Genomic DNA, 24,069 nt, shown 5'->3' with positions numbered 1-24,069 from the left:
CAGATTAATGGCCTCCCAAGAAAGAGACCCCATGAGGTAAGCAAGGCCTACATTCTTTGTTCATAGATGTATACATTTACTAGGGCTGTCAAGCAATTAAAAAAAAATAATTGTGATTTATCGCACTGTTAAACAATAATTGAATACCATTTATTTAAATATTTTTGGATGTTTTCTACGTTTTCAAATATATTGATTTCAAGTACAACACAATACAAAGCGTACAGTGCTCACTTTATATTTATTTTTGATTACAAGCATTTGCACTGTAAAAAACAAATCGTATTTTTCAATTCACCTAATACAAGTACAGTAGTGCAATCTCTTTATCGTGAAAGCTGAACTTACAAATATAGAATTAGGTACAAAAAACTGCATTTAAAAATAAAACAATGTAAACTTTTAGAGCCTGCAAGTCCACTCAGTCCTACTTCTTGTTCAGCCAAGCGCTAAGACAAATAAGTTTGTTTACATTTGCAGGAGATAATGCTGCCTGCTTCCTGTTTACAGTGTCACCTGAAAGTGAGAACAGGTGTTCTCATGGCACTGTTGTAGCTGGAATCGCAAGATATGTACGTGCCAGATGCGCTAAAGATTCATATGTCCCTTGATGCTTCAACCACCATTCCAGAGGACATGCAACCATGCTGATGACGGGTTCTGCTCGATAACAATCGAGAGTAGTGCGAACAGATGCAGGTTCATTTTCATTATCTGAGTCGGATGCCACCAGCAGAAGATTGATTTTCTTCTTTGGTGGTTCGGGTTCTGTAGTTTCCACATCGGTGTGTTGCTCTTCTGAAAGCATGCTCCACACCTTGTCGCTTTCAGATTTTGGAAGGCACTTCAGATTCTTAAAGGTTGGGTGGAGTGCTGTAGCTATCTTTAGAAATCTCACATTGGTGCCTTCTTTGCGTTTTGTCAAATCTGCAGTGAAAATGTTCTTAAAATGAACAACATGTGCTGGGTCATCATCTGAGACTGCTATACCATGAAATATATGGCAGAATGAGGGTAAAACAGAGCAGGGGGACAAACAGTTCTCCCCCAAGGAGATCAGTCAAACTTAATTAATGCATTAAGTAACGAGCATCATCAGCATGGAAGCATATCCTCTGGAACGGTGGCTGAAGCATGAAAGAGCATACCAATATTTTGCACGGAAGTACCTACCTTGCAATGCCAGCTACAAAAGAGCCATGCAAAAGACTGTTCTCACTTTTAGTGACATAATAAAGAAGAAGAGGGTAGAATTATCTCCTGTAAATGTAAACAAACTTATTTGTCTTAGTGCTTGGCTGAACAAGCAGTAGAACTGAGTGGACTTGTAGGCTCTAAAAGTTTAGATAACTGCACTCAAAAACAAAACAAAAATTAAAAAAAAAAAATCTACATTTGTAAGCTTCACTTTCACGACAAAGATTATATTACAGTGCTTGTACGAGGTGAACTAAAAATACTCTTATTTTTGAAGTGCAAATATTTGTAATCACAAACATACACTTTGATTTCAATGACAACACAGAATACAATATATGAAATGTAGAAAAACATCCAAAATATTTAATAAATTTCAATTGGTAATCTGTTTAACAGTACGATTAAAACTGCAATTAATCGCAATTAATTTTTTTTTACTTAATCACGCGAGTTAACTGCGATTGACTGCCCTAACATTTACATTTAACCATATTAAAATGCATGCTGTTTGCTTGCGCCCAGTTTACCAAGCGATCCAGATCACTCTGAATCAGTAGCTTGTCCTCTTCTCTTATTCACCACTCCCCCCCAATTTCTGTGTCATCTTCAAACTTTAGCAATGATTTAATGTTTTTTTCCCCTAGATCATGGATAAAAAATGTTAATAGTTTAGGGCAAAGAACTGATTATTGATGGACTCCACTGGAAAAGACACCCATTTGATCACAATTCCCTATTTACAATTACATTTTGAGACCTATCAGTTAGCCAATTTTTAATCCATTTAATGTGTGCCACGTTAAAAAAATAGAACGATATAAATTATCAAAATGTTGTATTGTACCAAGTCAGGCACCCAATAGACTATTACATTTATCACCCAAACTTGACACTATTACAAGTTTGACAGGATCTGTTTTCAACAACCCCATGTCAATTTGCATTAATTACATTACCCTCCTTTAAATCTTTATTAATCGAGTCCCACATCAGCTGTTCCATTATCTTGCCCGGGACTGATGTCAGGCTGACAGGCCTATAGGATGACCCCAGGTAACTGTTTACCCTTTTTAAAAAACTGGTACAACATTAGCTTTTCTCCAGTCTCCTGGAACTTCCCCAGTGCACCAAAACTTATTGAAAATCAACATTAAATGGTCTAGTGAGTTCCACAGCCAGCTCTTTTAAAACTCCTGGATGCAAATTATCTGGACCTGCTGCTTTAAAAATGTCTAACTTTAGTAGCTTCTGTTTATCATCCAAAGATACTAGTGGAAGGGAAAAAAAAGTTATCAACCTCATATGATGCGACTGTATCACCTGTTTTTTCCCCCCAGAGACAGGACATGAATGTTTATTGAACACTTCTGCCTTTTCATTGATAATTCTACCATTTCCATCTAGTAATGGACCAATACCATTGTCAGGATTCCTTTTGTTCCCAATATATTAAAGCCACCCCACACCTTCTTATTGTCCTTAACACTGCTGGCCATAGATTTTGCATTGTGTCCCTTTTCTTCCCTTATCAGTTTTCTACAATTCCTAACTTCTGAGTTATATTCATTATTATCAATTTCCCCTCCACCCCCTAATTTGTTTTTATGTAATTTAAATATATACATTTATTATAGCGGTGTTCACTTCCCCTCCAAACCAGGTCGGTTTTTAAACCAGCACAACCTTCTTCCTAGATTGTGGCTTTTTGGCCATCTAATAAGGTGTTCTTCAAAGGATTACCAATTATAATTGACATTTTTCTGATTAAGTTCTTCCTCCCAGCTGATTTGGCTTAATTGTTTTCTGCTTTGTGAAACTGGCCCTAATACAGCACCAAGTATATTACTGATCTGGACTTGATTGTGCTTGCACATTATAAATGTGACGAAGTCGTGACCACTTGTACTTAAGCAACCTTTAATTTTTCACTCCGTGATCAGTTTCTCTTTATCTGTTAAGAAAGGGTCTAAAAGAATTCCCTCTTGTTGGCTGCAACACTGAGTTATGAAACGGTCATCTCTAATGTTTGGAAATTCTAAGGATGTTTTAGTACTTGCAACGAGACCTCCATCATATGTCACTCAAATTGAAGTCCCCCATAATCATGCAGCTTTTTTCCCCCTACACAGTAGAGTTAGTCACTTAAGCTGGAGTCATCCTGTTCCCTAGTGTGATTTGGTGGTGTGTAGCTGGCACCAACTAACACTGCATCTTGTGTTATGTTTGCCAGAACATTGATCTGGAATATCAAGTCTGGTTTTCCTAAAGGGCCTTTTGGCAGTCTCAAACACGTTGATGGTGAATTCTTACAGATCAGTTGAAAGGGCAGGGATGTTGAATATTTAAGAGAGACATCCTTTCTCCAACTTTTTGTTCTCAGGAAAGAGACTGTATCGTGCCTAGCACAATAGAGCCAATAACATTTGTTGTGGACTGTAGACACCACCAGGACACAAGCAATTACAATACTAATTTACAAAACCAAAAAGGAAATTATGAATTATAAATTTTACACTGCCCCAAGGCAATTTAAAAAAAAAAAAAAAAAAAAAAAAACACCCACTGCATTAAGTAAAACATCTGGCCCTGGTAATTTCTCTCATTAATTTTTATAGTCCTCTCAAATGTTCTCCAAATAATTGGAGAAATTTTTCACCAAACATTTGGGATAGTAAAAGCAGGCAGGTGAAATGTGTCTTGTGTACGTCCATCTCACTGCTTGACTTCAGCCTAGAGCATCGTTGCTCAGAATCTTGAGCCTTTTCACATCCCTCACATCTCCATCCTCACCCCTGGCACCCCCAGTCTCATCTGAAGTTTCTAGAGCTGTTTTATGCCACCTCAATCCCTCAACTCACCCTACAGGGACCAGGGTGGGGGGGGTGAGAATCTGATCATCTGACTCCAGTTTAGTCTATATCCATCCATGAGATCTGCTTTAGACTCAGTATTCTCCAAAATAGGACTTTATAGTTTGAGAATTTTCTTAGGCAAATTGCTGGGAACTTGAAATAAACTTGGTTTTCAGAAAACAATCAGTTGACCCTCCTTCAAGGGCAACCAAAGGATCCTAGTTGCTGAAATCTACATTTCTGCTAGGGGGAAAAAAAAAAAAAAAAAAGGGAAGAGATTCCTATTTCAAATTCATCCTTTCACCCTGTATTCTACTGGATTGCCTCAGCAAGACACCAGAGTCATCTTGCTCATACGATCAGCCTGAGCAGTGGACCAGCTTCCCACACCTTCCACTGGATTTCCTGAGCAACACAGATAGCCTATGCCACCAGACTAATTGCGCCAGATCATCATCAATAGCTAGAATCTGCAGGAAAGCTAAGCCTGAATTTCTCTTCTCTGGGTTCCTCTGTGCATGCTACAGTGGCCTAGGCTAGATTACCACTTTATTGGGCCTGCAGCAATTTTCACAGTGCAATGCAGAGGAGAGAGTTCTTAGTAGTTTATACCACTAGCCAACCAGCAGGCAATTCAAATGGCTGTAATCTCACAGAAAAAGGTCAGTATTAAGGAAAAAAGTATTCCAAACATGGCATAGCTATAACACCACTGCAACAGTCCCTAGCTGCACACAATGTTCTTTAAGCAAGACAAGGTTCCCAAACACCTTCTGTACAGCTCTTCTAGTGTCCTACGATTTCAACCTTTGGAGACATCATTCTCTTCCTTCAGGGTAGTCATGGACTGGACCAGCAATAAATAGCTGTAGATGTGGTTGCATTTTCCAACCTGAAGAAGACCTTCTGAGTCCTTATTAAGATGTTTAAGTCAGAAGGAGACCTGGAAGATTGTCACCATCTTTTCCTTGCAACCTCTTCTATCCTTGCAGCAGGATGAAAAGGAATTTCTCCCAAATTTCTTAAGTCAACTGCAACAGACCTTATTTGGGATATATCCAGGCCAAGAGGCTTAAGTTAATAATGTCTCAACAAGAGAGGATTCCAAGTTTAGAGATTATTTTAAGAACACGGAAGGACGCTGCTAGACATGTTTATAACTGTGATGTTTTTGCTGCTACACTATTCTTCTTCTTCTTCTTCACTATCACCTTTCAAAAGGCTGGGGAGGGGGGGGGGGGGAAGTCAGGTAACTAGTACATACATACTGTGGAAATTTTCCTCTGTTCTTAAGTGATCTGAAGCCACACTAAACACTGCCAGGTCCCAGTTACATCAGTATTTTGACTTTATACCGAGAGGTGACAAGTTGAGATTCCGTAAGCCATGAAACTTGATTTACCATAAAGGTAATTCAGGATCAATGTTACCAAGTTTCCATATTTCTGATTCACATAGTACAAATGGGAATAGAGTAATGTCTTGGCTACTAACAGCAAACTGAGGAAGTCCTGCATCAAAGCTACTTATCTCAGGCTGAAAAGCACAGATGGCTTAATTGTTCATGGGACAACTCTGTCTATACTGGACAAACAGGGTTTGAGTTATGATCCTCACTTCAAGGCTTCTGAGTATTGGGGGAAGGGGTCCAGCTTTGTGAGGCAGCTCTGAGCCAAGATAATATATGAAAAGTTCAATACCTTGACTATCAGGATTGAAGCAGCTAGAATTGATGGCACCTAGCAAGGAGGCTTGACAAACAATGATTATTCTATTTAACATATGCAGTGTTGTTGTAGCCATGTCAGTCCCAGGGTATTAGAGAGTCAAGGTGGAGGACCAACTTCTATTGGTGAGAGAGAGAAGACTTAGAGCTATAGAGCTCTTTTCCAGGTCTCATTACCTCAGCCACTTGTGTCTCTATTCTATTTCATAACAGTCACAGAACAGATCTCACCTTGGAAACACAAGCACTATGGAGCAGTACTTGCCCACTGCCACTTGCCTTACATGCAACAGTATTAATTCTGTGAAGAAGCATTGTTGCATCAACTCCTGTACATGGAGTTTTAGCTTTGTGATGCAATTCTGCTCAAGAGTCACCAGTCTTGAGCTCTGAAGCATCAAAGCTACTTGCACCAATGTGTAGAAATGCAACAGTATCTCGAAACATTTTCACAAGAAATTGGAATTCATGCACCTTATTGCTTATACTTGAGGCTCTACACCAATGCCATTTACCTTAAACTCCATGGTCTTGAAGTATCCTTGAGTGAAAGGTGGTTCTGTGTTGATATGTGGATTTCGGATCCAAGGGTGGCTCACTGCTGATGTTTGTCTGCATTGAAACCTCTGTCTACAGAGCAGAGATGTAAGGGCTATACTTTGGATGCCAGCTAGGCATTTGCTTAGCTGAATATCACTTCTGTTTTAACTTCCCTTTATAGATTTGAGATAAGAACACAGAAGACAATCTCCACCTTATAGGGGGAAAGTCGATAACTTTGTCAAAGAACTTGATGCTTCCAGCTGGGCATCAAGGCTGTGAAATCTCAACACACACTGAGACAATATTACCAGCAAAGCATTGAGGCTATTAACAGATCTCCAAATTTTAAACACACTTAAAATTATGATGGTTTTTTAATATTTAAGTTGTCTCCCCGCAACCTTTTCAATTTATTTGAAACAAACCCATCCCTTGCAAAACTTTAAATGTTCAGAACTATACATATATACCACTACAAGTAGTGGGGCCTAACTTTTACAGCAGGAGGCGAGAGAAACCTAAAGACTACTCTGCCTGAAAATTCTCAGACCAACCCTATGCACCCTATTGTGATCATGGTAGAGAGGAGTCAGCCTGTTTGGGGAAGGAATTGTTTTCATGGACCTATGCAAAAATGTGAGGGTCAATGGTTATTTTCTTATATGAAAATAATGTGACAGTACTATCTTATCTGACTGTGAGCCTGCATGTGTCATAATAAATAATATCTACAATATTAAAAACCGGATTTTAAAAGTCTCTAAATAACTATGTAATCCCTCTATATTCTGTGTTAATTAGTTAATGAAGAACAAGCATAGAAAAATTGGCAGTAAAAGGGGCAAGTAAAAATCCAAATAATGCAGATGACACTTTAAAAAGACCTGCTGAAGAAATGCTAAAGATTTTGCTGAATGATAATTTGAAGAAGTCTTCTCTGGTAATCATAAGAGAAGGCTGCAGATCACAATGCAGAAGAATTTCTTCCTTGCAGGTTCTTAGCTTTCCACATTTGATTCAATTATCTCAGGGTACACTAATGGCACCATTTATACCAACAGCATTTCTGATTGTCTCAAACATATTACAGTCAGCTGCCTGATTTGCTGCTTTGTAGTTTTTTAGTGTATGCCTACTGAAGGATACGCTACAATATCAGAAAGGCTTAATAACTGCGGATGGGTTTTGATTATTTCCATAAGACTACTCCTTGCCTTTTTCTTTGAAAAAGCTCAAAAGGCTAGAATCAATCAGGAACATATACCAGCTTTAAAGTGAACACACTCCTCTCTCCCAAGATTTAAAGCTTGTGGAAAACGTTAATTTTTAAGCTTGGCGATGTTATTCTAGCTGTAAACATTTTGTTATTTTAGAGAGCGACTATAGGAAGGTAGGAATCACTCATACACTGCTGTTGCTGACAATTTATATTGCCTCAGTTTTCAAAAATTTCTTTGCCTATATTGGAGTCACTTTTGACTGTCTCAACACAGATACATTAAATATCAGCTAAAGAAAACCATTCTCCAGTAGAGAGTAGGAAATTTTCCATAACAACAGGAGAGATGAGGTCTAAGCCATCACTTTCCACAGAATGTAAGCTGCTTTTTTTTTTGTAAGTTTTTCTAGTATTTATGGTTGCAATAGTAACCAGTGAACTTCGATCCTAAGTCTATGAGGAGGCAAGCCATGTCAGCACCTCTGCTGCTTTCCCAACAGCCAAGTGGAATTGACAAGACTGGAGAATTTCATTTCTGCCACTTGAAACCCAATGGGCAACCACAAAACTGACTAGTTTCTTACCCACTTTATTCAGTTCTCATCACTGGTCAATCCCTGTGTGAAAGCTTCAATTTGTAAAAGTTATACTATAGATGGAGAACAATATTTGTATATTAGAGATACTACAGTTAAATATCTGTTCAGAATTTATAAAGTAATAAACTTATTTTCAATAAGTTAAGTCATTACAAGGCATTTTAGTCAATATTCAAATTAATCTATTTGGTGGCTCTACATTATATTGATAGGGCTAGGAATTCACATTCAAAAGCATTTTTGTACTTTTACTCACGGTTTCCCATGATTTAATAGGTAATAATTCACATGTGGAAAAAATAAACTACTCATTTACAAGACTAGGACAGCACCAGAAGAGCTGTTGAAATGTGTGAAATAATACATATTTTGGAGTCATACAGAATCATGTCAAGTCTATGCTTTCACCAGAAGAATTTAAAAATATTAAAAACGCATACATTAATGGTAGATGTTGGCATCAAAACTTAAATCAGACTCACACGTTTTTAATGGACCTATTCCTGTAATCATCTATTGCAATTATCTTTAAAAAGTAGGTAAAATATATTTGTATTATATGTACAACACGGTAAATAAGAGAGCTTCAATCTTCACTTTACGTTTTATAGATGTAGTGGGTATAAAAATTAGAACCGTTAAAGGTATTATTTTGCATGGAGAAATTCAGCTGTATCTCACAACATACAAGATACCACATGGAGGAAAGCCTAAATGAAGACAAGACTTGAACTAAACATCCTCAAGAGTTTTAAAATCCATCTTGGTTCTTCCTTCAACCTGTTGTGAATGTACATAGAGATTTCACAGTATGATGTGAAAATTTATTAGTTCTAACAAGTACATTTTTGGCAAAAAAATGCAAACCTCTTGTTTCAAGCTACCAGTATGAACTAGTCCAATATTTTGTTTGAATAGCGTTACCCGTAGAGTCAGGTAAATACACACGCTGCCTTGTAAAAGAGAAGAAGAATAAAGCCAGCAAGCAATTTAGGCCGGTCCTTGGGAGGCAGCTAAACAGCCATTTTTAAAGGCGCTGAGTCAGGAGGGAGACTCCCATCCTTCCTTTTTAATCCTACTGCAGCCCCAAAGCCAGTCACCCCCCACACACACCCACAACACACCCCGAGGGCAAGCGCACAGCCTTCCACGCTGCCAGGGGCCACCAAAGCCCTGGGCCAGGCACGCGCAAAGGCTCCCGCGCTGAGCCCCCGCGGACACACACGCTGCCCAGGGCGACGGGGACCAGCCGCCGGCCCGGAGCCAGCTGCGCGGCGAGGGGCTGGGATCCAAAGGGCGGAGCGGGGCATTCACCTGCACGCGGCGGGCGCGGGGGTGGAAAGCGATTTCAGCCGCACAGACTGGGGCGGGCAACAGCCCGGCGCTGGGGCAGCGCTGCGGGGGCTGCGCGGGGGTGGGGAAGGAGGGGAACTCGCCGCCCCAGGGGGCGGGCACGAGACGGAGGCAGAGCGGGGAGGAGCCGCGGGGCTGGGGAGTCACCTGCAGACGGTGAATCAGGTTCCTCCTCTCCACCGCCGCGTTGCGGGACTGGACGCTCTTCCTACGGGCCGAGTCGTTCAGCCCCCCAAGGCTGAGGGAAGCCATCGCCGCGGAAGGCAGGTGGAGCCGAAGGGGCTGGCGCGGAGCCTTTGTTCCCGGCCTCCTGCTCTCCGGGCTGCCGCCGCCGCCGCCACAGAGGAGGATGAGGCCCCCGTGTCTCCCTCGCCTGGTGCCGGTGTCCGAGCGGCAGGTGTTGCTGTGCATCCGGCCGGCGCAGGGAGGGAGCCGGGGTCCCCCCCGCCCTCGGCAGCCGGAGCAACCGCGGCGCTTAGAGTCGCAGCTGCCAGGACCGCAGAGCACCGGCTCCGCCAGCCAATCAAAAGGCAGGAGGAGGTGGGGTACAGGGCGGCAGATGCTTTAAAGGGGCGCGTGCGCTTAACGGAACCAACTGTCAAGTGCGCGAAGATGCGGCGTGGGGCGCGTGGGGCATTCGGCGAGGAGGCGGAGCCGGGACACCGCGGGGGCGGGGCGTCGGCAGGAGGGAGGTGCGGGCTAGGAGGGGCAGCTGCCAGCAGAGAGTAGGGAGGAGAGGCTGGGGGTAGGCAATGGGGGGAGCGAGCTCTAGGGCAAAGACACACACACATCCCAGGTGTGAAATATGAAATTCCTCATTGGCCCTCAGTAGCCTTGAGGAGCTGCCCTTGCTGCTGGTGGTTTTAATTGCCCAGCTGCTGCTGAGGCAGAGGCTGTGCCAGGGCACACTGTCCCAATCTGGACTGCCCCCACCTCCCTGGGAAGGCCAAACTGGCCCTGGAAACATTTGCACTCCTGCCTCAAATTAACTGCTCCCAGGTTCTCTCTGTTCTGTGGATCTGCAGGAGGTTTTCCTCCCCGTTCCTATTCACTGCACAGCCCCACACATCTTTTTGCTTCCTATGTGTGGCCCATTCACTGTCAGGTAGAGCCATGACCTAGAGGCAGGGCATCAGGGACAGAGCCCTTGAACTCTTTGTCATGGTGTGCCTAGGGCCCTGTCCGGTCCTGTGGAATTACCTGTTCAGACCAAGTTTAGTGAGCCAATATCCGTTAGAGTCCAGTCGTATGGTTACTACTTTGGATGTGGTTTTCAGTGACCAGTCCAATCAAACTGAGACTTGTGTTCACTGATGATTCCTCAAAGCTCCCTGGTATACAGAATATCTCCCTCACTGACAGGTTTCTGGCAGGTGAGAATACCGGTTGCATGCTGTTTTTGGGTGAGGTTTCCTGTTCCCATGGTTTCTTAGAGAAAGCTTTTGTTCTGTGATACAAGCAGGTTTACACATACTCTTCTAAACACCCACCACATTGCTTCATGGGTTCTTTAATTGATTCTGGTGTATTGGAAAACTTTTATTGGGCAGCAGGTTCACTTTATCATGGACTAGTTGAACATGATATACCATTTCTTTAACCATCATCTTCCCAAAAAAAAAAAATCTGTTTCCTAATTAAATGAAAGAAAACCTGTGAGCTCAGCTTTTCCCACTTCGGAGTTCAGCTGGCCAGTTGGTATCTACTAATTTATCTATCTTTGATATGTACTGACTAATCTACCGTGTAGCTGATGCTTCAAATTATATCATGATTCCTTCTGTTGGGATTGGAACTACAGTTATTTTCCCTTCAGTATTACTCATGCCTGCTCATAAAGTACAAGGAGACCCTGCTCCACTGGTTCAGAGGGAAGCTTTCTAGATGCTTATTTGGAGTGGATAATAGCATGTTCTCTAGCCTATCTGGAAACAGGATTGATGACATTCCAGTCCAGGGTCCTGCAGCTACACCCACTTTACTGCTATTGTCCCTGGACTACTTCCTACTACTTCCAAGCTTTTCATTCTCCAGCCTTCCTAGTCAGACCCCTCTCTCTTAGACCTACTAAGTAAACTCTTCCTCCAAGGTTCCTATCCCAGTTGTCAGGGGTTCCTATCTAGGGTTGCCAGGTATCTGTTTTTTTACCAGAAAGCTCAGTCAAAAAGGGACCCTGGTGGCTCCAGTCAGCACTGCTGATGGGGCCGTTAAAAGTCCAGTCGCGGCGCATTGAAGCTAAGGCAGGTTCCCTGCCTGCTGTGGCTCCACGCAGGTCCCAGAAGCAGCATCATGTCCCCACTCAGCTGCTACGCCTAGGGGCAGCCATGGGGCTCTGCGCACTGCCCCATCCACAGGCACCGCCCCCACAGCTCCCATTGTTCGGGAACCACAGTCAAGGGGAGCTGCGGGGGCGGCACCTGCAGACAGGGCAGCATGCAGAGCCACCTGTCTATGCCTCCGCGTAGGAGCCAGAGAGGGACATGCCGCTGCTTCCGGGAGCTGCTTGAAGTAAGTGCCACCCGAAACCTGCACCCCTGACATCCCCACACCCCAACCCCCTGCCCAGCCCTGATACCCCTCCTGAACCCCTTGGTCCTAGCCCGGAGCACCCTCCTGCACTCCAAATCCCTCATCTCCGGCCCCACACCAAAGCCCACACCCCCAGCCGGAGCCCTCACCACCTCCCTCATCCCAACCCACTGCCTCAGCCCAGAGCCCCCTCACTCACTCTGAACTTCTCATTTCTGGCTTGATCACAGAGACCACACCCCCAGCCAGAGCCCTCACCCCTCCTGCACCCCAACCCCCTGCCCCAGCCCAGTGAAAATGAGTAGAGGAGAGGGCTCTTGTGATTGTATTGTCCTCTCAGAGTAGGTAAGGGAACCCAGGCCCATCCTCTCCACCAAATTCTGGTCCAGGACCCAATGGTAGGCAGCTAAACCCAGTGCCTTAGAATTAAGTCACTGCTCCCCCCAAACTACTCCAATAAAGTTTCTGACTCAAACACTCTGTTCCCTGCTTCTTCCTTGTGGGTTTGCATGGATTGTGTTGTCGGGTCCCAGGCAATGAGCTCCTGGGCAGTGCTTTTCCCTCGGAGCAGCCATTTGCTCCCTTCCATTGCCAGCCTATGGACTGCTCTGCTCTCCCTTTTCAAGCCCTGCCTCTAGCTTGTGCAGGCTTTGCAGGTATCTCTGGGCAGGGTTGCCTGATCCCAGTGCTGTTCCGTAACCCCTTGCTCTTCAGTGTGGGGTTTGTATACCACAATACAGTTGTGTTTTCTTTTTTAAACCAAAGGGAAGGGTGAAAGAATTTGGACTATGTCTGTTGTCATTTCACCTTTATTTTTCTATCTTCTCTGTTCTTACTGTTTTTTCAGCATCTCCTTTTTCTTTGGTAGTGAATGGGATGTGGTCCCTCAGTACCTAGTCTGTAAGACTTCTGGACTTTGCACTAATGACTTTGGTTCATCTCATATATTAGAATTTCTTAAATCTCTCCTTCTCTCCTCTACTCCCTTCCTTCCCCCATTCCTGTTAACTCTCTTCCTGTACACATCTGACTACAAAACTCAGTCCTAGTCTAAGGAGCTCCAGATTGAATGAAAGAAGATACATAGCTTCTGCCTAACTTGACTTTTGAGAATCAGGCCAGTAATTTGAAGTTCAAACTAGCTGTTAAATATGAACCATATTAAATCGCTCAAGTGAAGGTAGGATACAAAATTCAGTCTGAAAGTGCTAAAAGTTTACAATTGCAAATTGCAGTTTGAAGTCGCTTGCTTAAAAGGAATGGAGAAGAAATATATATAAAATGTGTGTGTTTTATCCTTTTAACACAGATGACAAAGAGAACAAAAATACAAAGAGAACAAAGGTATCGAACCTGGAGTAAAGAGTCAATATCAGACGAGATAGGTAAGACCATACTTCTTTGTTATTAAGTGCAAAGAGTAATATAACCAATATGACTGGTTAAAAAGATTTGCCGGTACTATTATGTAATAATGGTCATTGTTATTGTTACCCCAAGGGGAGTAAGGTAACTCTTCTGAGAGAAAATACTAGAAAATGGTAGGGGGAAAGATAGAAAAGGAAAGCCCCTTTTCTCAGAAGAGCAGACTCGGCTCCCTTCCGTGTCTGTCACCGGTGGATTTAGCTTACAATAAGGGTGTCCCTTCCTCCCTGTGTGATATAATAAAAATAAAGAGAGACAAGGTAATATGGTGCAAACAAAGGTAAGTATATTAAGGGTAAAGGTACAAAAAACTGGGGAAAATGGGGGGGAAGAAACACAAACAAGCTCAGACCCACAAAACCTCCCTTGGCATTTAGAAAAACAATAAAAGAAACCCCAATACAGAAACCTTTCCTATGAGTTAGGAGCAGTGGACACAGCGTCCAGGTGCGAAGCCCAGGACCTTCTACTCTCCGGATGATTTAGAGCCTTCGAGGAGGACTACTGGGGAGTCCGGACGATTGTTGGACTTCGTCACAGGTGGGGAGACCCTCTGAGATGACAGGCACCAGGAAAGCAGGACCCTCCACAGGTAAAATGGATTCAGTTCTCTGTGGCAGGGATAGTGATGACAGGCCTCTTCTTCCTCAACCTTGCTACAGGATATATGGTACTCTTCTCTCTAACTCTGGAGCTGTAGGAAGACCCGACGGTGCACATGCTGCCACTGGAATGGACAGCCCCACGCAGGCACTGAGCAGGCTCTTATATAGACTTTTTGGAGGGAAAAGTTCTGAGGGAATAGAATGTTGGGAGCTGGTTTTGGCGGGAAAAACTGGTTCAGTCCGGTTTGAGCCAGGGAAATCCAGTGTCTTTAACAGTAAACAAGTCTGTTTACAGAGATGGAGTCCACGAGTCACAGATGATATACTCCATATTGGATTTCATTAAAGCCAGTGATTTACATAACCTTTACCTTATATACACTATTAAAGCAGCTAATTAAACACCTTTAAACAGTACCAACACAACATTTCTTACTAACATTATTCAGTCCCAGTTTGGGGTTCTTTGTAAAGTAACATCATAAACTGATCACCAAAATTTCCTTTTCAGAAAAAGAGAAATGGAAGAGAAAGAAGAATGTTGAGAGTGAGAAAAGGACCAAAGAAAAGCCCAAAAGGAAAGTAGGAAATGAATTATCCGACAGCAATAGAGAGGAGGAAAAGGGGGGAGTGGGAGGGGACTAGGGTATCAGGGAGCACCACAAACCCCACCCCCCCCAAAAATAAAAGGCTTATCCAATGAACAATTTAATTGATTATTCAGAGACTTCCAATATGGTTGGGGACCATATATCCATACACTTCTCTTGTTTGTTTCTTTTACAACATGTAATTAGTTCCATTGCCACTAGACTACCAAGTCAGAACGCCATTTTTGATAGTTGGGCACATTTGGGACTTCCACTATTGTAGAATTAGACATTTGATTATGATCAGAGTTTTCCAAAGGATTCCAGTTTCTAACACGGATTGTTTAGGCCAAGGATGACATGGCCAGCCTGCAGTTGCACCTTGGTGGCGAGAAAGAAATTGGACTGAATATTTAGCTCTGCCCAGAAAAGATGCATGTCACAGGACAATCCCATAGTATGTGGTATAAGCAGTGGTGATTTAGAGCTGGTTTGCACCGGGTTCGCGCGAACCAGTTGTTAAATTTAGAAGCCGGTTTAGAACTGGTTGTTAAAGGGGTGGGCAATTGGAAGAGGGAGGTTTTTCTGTCATTATACTGGCCCGCGGGCCACATCCGGCCCGCCTGAGCTCCCGGCTGGGGAGGCTCCCCGGCCCCTCCCCCGCCTTCCTCCTCTCGCAGAGCCTCAGCATGCCGCGCCGCCTGCGCCAGTGCTTTGGACCGCTCCTGGGCAGCTCGGCAGCTCCTGCCACTTTGAGCGGCATGGTAAACAGGTGGGGCTCTGAGCTCCAGCGGGCCGCACAGCATCCATACATGCTGCCCTGAGCACCATGGTAAGGGGGCCAAGCCGGGGCTGGGAGGAGGGGTTGGATTAGGGGCAGCGAGCGGTTGGAGGGGGCGGAGGTTCTGGGGGGGGGGTGGTTAGGGGACAGGGAATGGGGGGTGTTGGGTAGGAGGTGGGGTTCTGGGGAGCAGTTAAGGTGGGGGGTCTCAGGAGGAGGTGGTCAGCAGACAAGGAGCAGGGGGGGTTGATGGGTTGCAGGTTCTGCGGGGGGCAGTCGGGGGCAGGACACGGGTGGGGGACGGACAGGGGGCTTGTATTCACCGTGCAGTTCCCTACCGGGTCTTCAGCGGCACTTCAGCGGCAGGTCCTTCACTCGCTCTGCGTCTTCCACGGCATTGAAGGACCCGCCACCAACATGCCGCCGAAGATCCGGAGCAAGTCAAGGACCTGCTGCCGAAGTGCCGCCGAAGAACCGGTAGGGAGCCAGTTTTTAAAACTTTGGCAGCTCATCACTGGGTATAAGTGAGCACCTGCTGCATTGCAGGACCAGCATTTCAGACCTGAAAAGTCTGAGGAGTCCAGAGCATCCTCTAAAGGATTTTCTGCTGGATCAATCTTAATCCCAAATCTAGTGACCAATGTGGTATATTGGAACAAATCTGATTTCACTGAATGTTGGTAAAGGAGATTAAGAGCTCTCATTCCCATTTCCTTTTAACACTGTCACTAGTAGTTGCCAGTTTGCCGATAGGTGGGATACAAAAAGCTGGCCAATAGTCTAGTGTGATGGGATCCCCGGGGTGCAGCCTAGGACTGTGGGACCACTTTGCCCCTTTAACTCTCCAGCCTGGGCTGTCTCTCACAATGCTTTGCTAGTGACAAGCAGCAAGCTCCTCCAGGCACTCTTATCACTCAGTACAACTGCATGTGGAGCCACACACCCAGCTAGATTACATGAATGCTCCCAGAGCCATTCATGAATCATACAGGAAAGGCACCAGCCGAATCCCCCTAGCTCCCAGAAATGTACCTCAGGAATATATCATCTTGCACTGCTCAAGACGAGCAGTGGAAATTTATTAAGTTGTTCACCACTTCATCAATGGAAAGTGGATATACACTAGCCTATGCAAACCTGAGCAGATTTACAACACACTTCAGGCAAACTCACTGGTAAAGATAAACAGTAAAAGAAGTTTATTGACTACAAAAGATAGATTTTAAGTGATTATAAGTGATAGGCAAAAAGTTAGAGTGGTTACCAAAAGAAAATAAAATGTAAGCATGCAGTCTAAACTCTCAACCTTATTAGACTGGGCAATATCTAGAGTAAGCAATTTTTCTCGCCCCACTGGATTCTGTAGTCCTTAATATATAGGTTTGTCCCTTAAACCTGGGCCAGTCTCCTCTGTTGGAGTCTTCAGTCTTCTGAGTGTCTTTGTTACTTGCAGCACTGGTGGGGGGCAGGAGAAAGACCCAGCCTGTGGTCACTGTATTCTGTTTTATATCCTCAGTCCCATGTGCTTGGAGAACACAAGTCAAGGCATGTCTGGTGGGCATTGCTGAGTTCCCAGGCAAGGTTGAGCAATATCCTGGTGTAGCCTTATGCAGGTGAATCGTTGCATTGTAGCTCCCTTGCTGGACAATGGTTCATTACGTCTGTTCAGCACCCACCCAGCTGTTGGTTACCTCCCTTGTCATTGTCTCTGGAGAGCTAGTATCTGGGCACCTCCCAAACCCACAGCATATTTTAGTGACAACCATACAACACATTCTCATAACTTCATATGCATTAATAATATACATATTTAGATAGAAAATGACTTTCAGCAGATCATAACCTTTCCCTTGATATCTTACATGGCATGCTTTATATGCAAGATCACAATTATATATAAATGAGTATGGGGGGGTCAAAGGGTGCTCCCCCAAGGTATAGAATGTCACACCTACACAGTGTAACAAATTTCAGAAAGCCCCATCAGTTAGGGGGCATCCAGGACTGAAAGGGCACCTGGTCCAAACTGGTGTTTGGGTTGCAGAACATTTTTAAGTTGAAGGTATTGGTATCCTTTGGGAAAGCACATGAAGGTAAATTTTCAGTTATATGCTTTATGCTCAAAATCCCCTTTTTAGTCCAATCAGGCCACAGAAGGGATCTATAGGCACTTAAAATTTTGGAGTTACCCCAAATTGGAATTTCTGAAAGTACTAAGCGATTACATTTATACTTAGGGTACATCTACACTACAGGGGGGAGTCGATTTAAGATACGCAAATTCAGCTACGTGAATAGCGTAGCTGAATCCGACGTATCGCAGCCGACTTACCCCGTTGTGAGGACGGCGGCAAAATCGACTTCTGCGGCTTTCTGTCGGCGGCGCTTACTACCACCTCCGCTGGTGGAGTAAGAGCGCCGATTCGGGGATCGATTGTCGCGTCCCAATGGGACGCGATAAATCGATCCCCGAGAGGTCGATTTCTACCCGCCGATTCAGGCGGGTAGTATAGACCTAGCCTAAGAAGCAATCAGATACCAGGCTTTTCTAGCAGCCAAAATTGTAACAGATCTCTTTCTAGGGAAATAATAGAAGTCTGCGTTTAGGACTGATTCTAGCGATAGTGAGGCTACAATTTCTTCCTCCATGTATGGCCAGGCTGTGGACCCTGAGTATCAGTGAATTAGTTATTGTGTCATTTAGCTCAAGATTGAGGATATATAGTAAAGCCTAACGAAGAGCAGACCAAAGCCTCCTGATTTAATAAGCAGCTACATTTTTTCAAAGGATAACCTGGACTTGTTGCCCACACCCCGCAAGAAGGACTTTAAAATGTTATTAATTCGGGGGTGGGGATGGGAATAGAAAAGGGAATATAAACTAGCAAGGAGCTAAGAACAAATAGAAGTCTCAGGAAGACATTGGTTTCTCAGGAAGACATTAACTCTTCCCCAAAAGGATGGGGGGGGGCGAATATTTATGTAAATCCAAAGCTATCTGTGAGATAAAAGGACTGACATTAATTTTCACCGTATCTTTTCTGTTCCTTGGAAATAGGACTTCCAAGTACTTGATTTCTGCATGCTGCCAGAGAAAAGTATTATCTAAGAGGGCGACATTATGATCCCTCTAGAGACAAAGAGCCTCTGACTTGTGCCAATCTATTTTGTACCCTGAGATTTTCCCAAACAATTCAGTAGTTTGTAGGATGTTGGAGATAGGTGCTGAATAAAAGTATATCAGCATATAAGCATATTTTTCTGTCTTGAGACCCTATTTTTATACCCTATATCCTTTGATGCACTCTAATTTGTATGCCAGCAGCTCTAAGGCCAAATCAAACACAAGTGGGGACATGGGACAGCCCTGTCTAGTACCACAGTAGAGATTGGAAGGAAGGGATATGTAGTTTTTAACTACAACATGGGAGCTAGTATTGGAATACAAAAATCTAATTTAGGGAATGAAAGGGGGACCAAATCCAAATGTTTGTAGAATGAGGAACAAATATCTCCAATTAACCCAATCAAAGGCTTTTTCCACATCCAGCAACAGGACAGCAATCAGTTTTGAGGGGGAGTGATAATAGGACAGCATATTGATAAATTGACAAGTGTTGTCCATTCCATGTCTCTTTTGTAGAAAACCCACCTAGTCCAGGTGTATTATGGTTCTTGTTATTTTTTCTAATTGGCCACCTAGAATTTTAGACAATATGTTAATGCAATAGTTGATTAAGGATATTGGTCAATAGCTAGCACATTCTTTGAACATCTTTTTCAGTCTTAAGCCTGACTAAGGCTTCATTCATTAAGAAGGCAAAGTGCCTCTACCAAAAGCTTCCGTATATAATTCAACCAATCTGGGAGCCAGAGTGTCTTTGAACTGAGCATAAAATTCACCTGGAAATCTTTCTATGCCTGGAGCCTTACCTGATTTCATGTTGCCTAGGGCAACCATATTTTCAGAGGTAATTAATGAGTAATAAACTGCTGATTTTGAGTGTATTTCTCAAGTAATTGATCATCAGGGGGGTCTTTCTCTAAATACAAGCACTGGTAACTTTTGGAGAATTGTTCATTAGTACTTTTATAATCAGTGAGTATCTGACCCTGAGTAGAGCCAATTGAGGGGATTTTAGTTTTTAGTGATGTCTGTGTGCTAATAATTTCACAGCATTGTTGCCAGATTCCCAGTATGTCAGTTTTAGTCTAAATAAAGCAAATTCAGCCCACATAATTATTTTATTAATTTCATACCCGAGATTGGTCATCTCTCAGAGTTTATCTGAACAGGGGGAATCAGCATAGCTAAAATCTGCCTCCTTGAACCTTTCCATTAAATTCTCCATCTCAGCCTGCCTGGTTCTCTTTTTATGGGAGGAGTAGGATATTATCTTGCCATTAAGTATGCTTTGAAAGTGGCCCATAAGATTGCTCAGGGGACCAAGCAGTTGTCATTGATCTCAAAGAAAAACTTTATTTCTTCCTCCACAAACTTCTTAGATTGTGTGTCTAATAGTAAAGAGCAGTTTAACCTCCTTCTTCTGGTAGTTCCTAGTTTTTCAGGAGATGAGAACTGCAATACCACTATTGTGTGATCAGAAATCATAATTGCTTTTATTTTGTTATTAATAACAGAGGTCACCAAACCACCCATAACCAGAAAATAATAAATTCATGAGTACGTGCTGAGGGTGAGAAAAAAGGTGTAGTTTCTACCCTTAGGTTTTGCAGCCTCCACATGTCCTTCAAATCCAATTCTTTGATCTTGACAATAAAGCTCTGCCTACCAAGGGACTGGGACTGCTGGTGTCTGCTCAATCTATAGAAAAGCAGGTATAGCATTTCATTGAAGTGAATTTTAGCCTGGAAACCTTATTTAAAATGTATTCAAAGATGTTCCCTCCCGCCGGCGGGCGCAAAACCTAAGGGTAGAAACTACACCTTTTTTCTCACCCTCAGCACGTACTCATGAATTTATTATTTTCTGGTTATGGGTGGTTTGGTGACCTCTGTTATTAATAACAAAATAAAAGCAATTATGATTTCTGATCACACAATAGTGGTATTGCAGTTCTCATCTCCTGAAAAACTAGGAACTACCAGAAGAAGGAGGTTAAACTGCTCTTTACTATTAGACACACAATCTAAGAAGTTTGTGGAGGAAGAAATAAAGTTTTTCTTTGAGATCAATGACAACTGCTTGGTCCCCTGAGCAATCTTATGGGCCACTTTCAAAGCATACTTAATGGCAAGATAATATCCTACTCCTCCCATAAAAAGAGAACCAGGCAGGCTGAGATGGAGAATTTAATGGAAAGGTTCAAGGAGGCAGATTTTAGCTATGCTGATTCCCCCTGTTCAGATAAACTCTGAGAGATGACCAATCTCGGGTATGAAATTAATAAAATAATTATGTGGGCTGAATTTGCTTTATTTAGACTAAAACTGACATACTGGGAATCTGGCAACAATGCTGTGAAATTATTAGCACACAGACATCACTAAAAACTAAAATCCCCTCAATTGGCTCTACTCAGGGTCAGATACTCACTGATTATAAAAGTACTAATGAACAATTCTCCAAAAGTTACCAGTGCTTGTATTTAGAGAAAGACCCCCCTGATGATCAATTACTTGAGAAATACACTCAAAATCAGCAGTTTATTACTCATTAATTACCTCTGAAAATATGGTTGCCCTAGGCAACATGAAATCAGGTAAGGCTCCAGGCATAGAAAGATTTCCAGGTGAATTTTATGCTCAGTTCAAAGACACTCTGGCTCCCAGATTGGTTGAATTATATACGGAAGCTTTTGGTAGAGGCACTTTGCCTTCTTAATGAATGAAGCCTTAGTCAGGCTTAAGACTGAAAAAGATGTTCAAAGAATGTGCTAGCTATTGACCAATATCCTTAATCAACTATTGCATTAACATATTGTCTAAAATTCTAGGTGGCCAATTAGAAAAAATAACAAGAACCATAATACACCTGGACTAGGTGGGTTTTCTACAAAAGAGACATGGAATGGACAACACTTGTCAATTTATCAATATGCTGTCCTATTATCACTCCCCCTCAAAACTGATTGCTGTCCTGTTGCTGGATGTGGAAAAAGCCTTTGATTGGGTTAATTGGAGATATTTGTTCCTCATTCTACAAACATTTGGATTTGGTCCCCCTTTCATTCCCTAAATTAGATTTTTGTATTCCAATACTAGCTCCCATGTTGTAGTTAAAAACTACATATCCCTTCCTTCCAATCTCTACTGTGGTACTAGACAGGGCTGTCCCATGTCCCCACTTGTGTTTGATTTGGCCTTAGAGCTGCTGGCATACAAATTAGAGTGCATCAAAGGATATAGGGTATAAAAATAGGGTCTCAAGACAGAAAAATATGCTTATATGCTGATATACTTTTATTCAGCACCTATCTCCAACATCCTACAAACTACTGAATTGTTTGGGAAAATCTCAGGGTACAAAATAGATTGGCACAAGTCAGAGGCTCTTTGTCTCTAGAGGGATCATAATGTCGCCCTCTTAGATAATACTTTTCTCTGGCAGCATGCAGAAATCAAGTACTTGGAAGTCCTATTTCCAAGGAACAGAAAAGATACGGTGAAAATTAATGTCAGTCCTTTTATCTCACAGATAGCTTTGGATTTACATAAATATTCGCCCCCCCCCCATCCTTTTGGGGAAGAGTTAATGTCTTCCTGAGAAACCAATGTCTTCCTGAGACTTCTATTTGTTCTTAGCTCCTTGCTAGTTTATATTCCCTTTTCTATTCCCATCCCCACCCCCGAATTAACAACATTTTAAAGTCCTTCTTGCGGGGTGTGGGCAACAAGTCCAGGTTATCCTTTGAAAAAATGTAGCTGCTTATTAAATCAGGAGGCTTTGGTCTGCTCTTCGTTAGGCTTTACTATATATCCTCAATCTTGAGCTAAATGACACAATAACTAATTCACTGATACTCAGGGTCCACAGCCTGGCCATACATGGAGGAAGAAATTGTAGCCTCACTATCGCTAGAATCAGTCCTAAACGCAGACTTCTATTATTTCCCTAGAAAGAGATCTGTTACAATTTTGGCTGCTAGAAAAGCCTGGTATCTGATTGCTTCTTAGGCTAGGTCTATACTACCCGCCTGAATCGGCGGGTAGAAATCGACCTCTCGGGGATCGATTTATCGCGTCCCATTGGGACGCGACAATCGATCCCCGAATCGGCGCTCTTACTCCACCAGCGGAGGTGGTAGTAAGCGCCGCCGACAGAAAGCCGCAGAAGTCGATTTTGCCGCCGTCCTCACAACGGGGTAAGTCGGCTGCGATACGTCGGATTCAGCTACGCTATTCACGTAGCTGAATTTGCGTATCTTAAATCGACTCCCCCCTGTAGTGTAGATGTACCCTAAGTATAAATGTAATCCCTTAGTACTCTCAGAAACTCCACTAGATCTATGGCTGCCTCTGTAGCATTCTTACGCAAAGTTCCCCTGGCTGATATCTGTAAAGCAGCTACCTGGTCCTCTGAGCACACATTTGTTAAACACTATGCCCTTACTCAAGGCCCTCTATCTGATATACGTTTGGGCAGGGCTGTACTATCAACGGCGTTCCTATCAGATCCGAAGTCCCTACCTCCTTAAGATACACGGCTTTTAAGTCACCTAGAGTGGAGCACCCACAGGGACATCTCTCGAAGAAGAAGAGGAGGTTACTCACCCTGTGCAGTAACTGACGTTCTTCGAGATGAGTGTCCCTGTGGGTGCTCCACTACCCACCCTCCTCCCCTCTACTTCGGAGTTGGGGTAGCCTCCGTTGTAGAGAAGGAACTGAGGAGATTGGCCACGCATGCGCACTATTATCCTAGACTCACTGCGGGGGGGGCAGCCTCTGCGCATGTGTGGCCAGTACGAGTACTGCTACGAAAAGTCTCCGAGTGAAGGCGCAGGGACGCACCAACACCTAGAGTGGAGCACCCACAGGGACACTCATCTCGAAGAACGTCAGTTACTGCACAGGGTGAGTAACCTCCTCTTTGTTGATTTGAGATGGTAAATGTTCGATGATTCCTCCTGGCTTTATTTTTATTCTAATAATTTAATTTTTTGAACTATCAATCATATTCTGTTGTTGTAATTAGTTATCTTACAGAAAACCACCAACACATTTCCCCTCTGTGACCATGTCTTTAAATTGCCACATGGTGGCCTCATTTAACCAGGCAATGCCCAAGCTGATCTCTATTTTCCTTTAGTAACCTCTCTTTTTCATTTCCTCACAGATGTGTGCTATGACATTTCCCTGACAGAATACTTAATATACTGTATGTGTCTTTTGAAATATTTTGTTTGCAGTGTTGATGTAGCCATGTTGGTCCTAGGATATGAGAGATAAGGTGGTGATATTCTTTACTGGACCAATTCCTGTTGGTGAAAGAGACAAGCTTTTTAGCTCCTGTCATAACTATAAAGGGAAGGGTAACAGCTGTCCTGTGTACAGTACTATAAAATCCCTCCTGGCCAGAGACTCCAAAATCCTTTTCACTGTAAAGGGTTAAGAGGCTCAGGTAACCTGGCTGGCATCTGACCTAAAGGACCAATAAGGGGACAAGATACTTTCAAATCTTGGGTGG

The 24,069-nt window shown here is 43.3% G+C and overlaps 1 protein-coding gene and 1 long non-coding RNA gene across 3 annotated transcripts in view; one reads left to right on the top strand and one right to left on the bottom strand.

The window, feature by feature from the left end:
* The window catches only part of RUNDC3B (RUN domain containing 3B), a 187,780-nt gene extending 177,877 nt beyond the window's left edge, over positions 1–9,903 (bottom strand). Inside the window, 2 exon segments of the mRNA XM_008169647.3 lie at positions 9,640–9,650; positions 9,652–9,903. Of these exon segments, the coding sequence (XP_008167869.2) occupies positions 9,640–9,650; positions 9,652–9,903 (263 nt within the window).
* LOC101943803 (uncharacterized) lies at positions 9,616–15,467 on the top strand. Of its 2 annotated transcripts, none has more exons than XR_010599138.1 (4): positions 9,616–9,755; positions 13,331–13,406; positions 13,872–14,038; positions 14,563–15,467. It is a non-coding gene; the product is annotated as an uncharacterized LOC101943803 (long non-coding RNA). The 2 variants fall into 2 exon arrangements; XR_254854.3 differs by having other exon boundaries at positions 13,868–14,038.
* The last annotated feature ends 8,602 nt before the right edge of the window (positions 15,468–24,069 follow it).

Source organism: Chrysemys picta, chromosome 2, assembly GCF_011386835.1.
Source record: "Chrysemys picta bellii isolate R12L10 chromosome 2, ASM1138683v2, whole genome shotgun sequence".
Taxonomy (NCBI): domain Eukaryota; kingdom Metazoa; phylum Chordata; order Testudines; family Emydidae; genus Chrysemys; species Chrysemys picta.
Note: the sequence above shows the minus strand (reverse complement) of the source record. Positions and strands in the feature narration are given on the sequence as shown.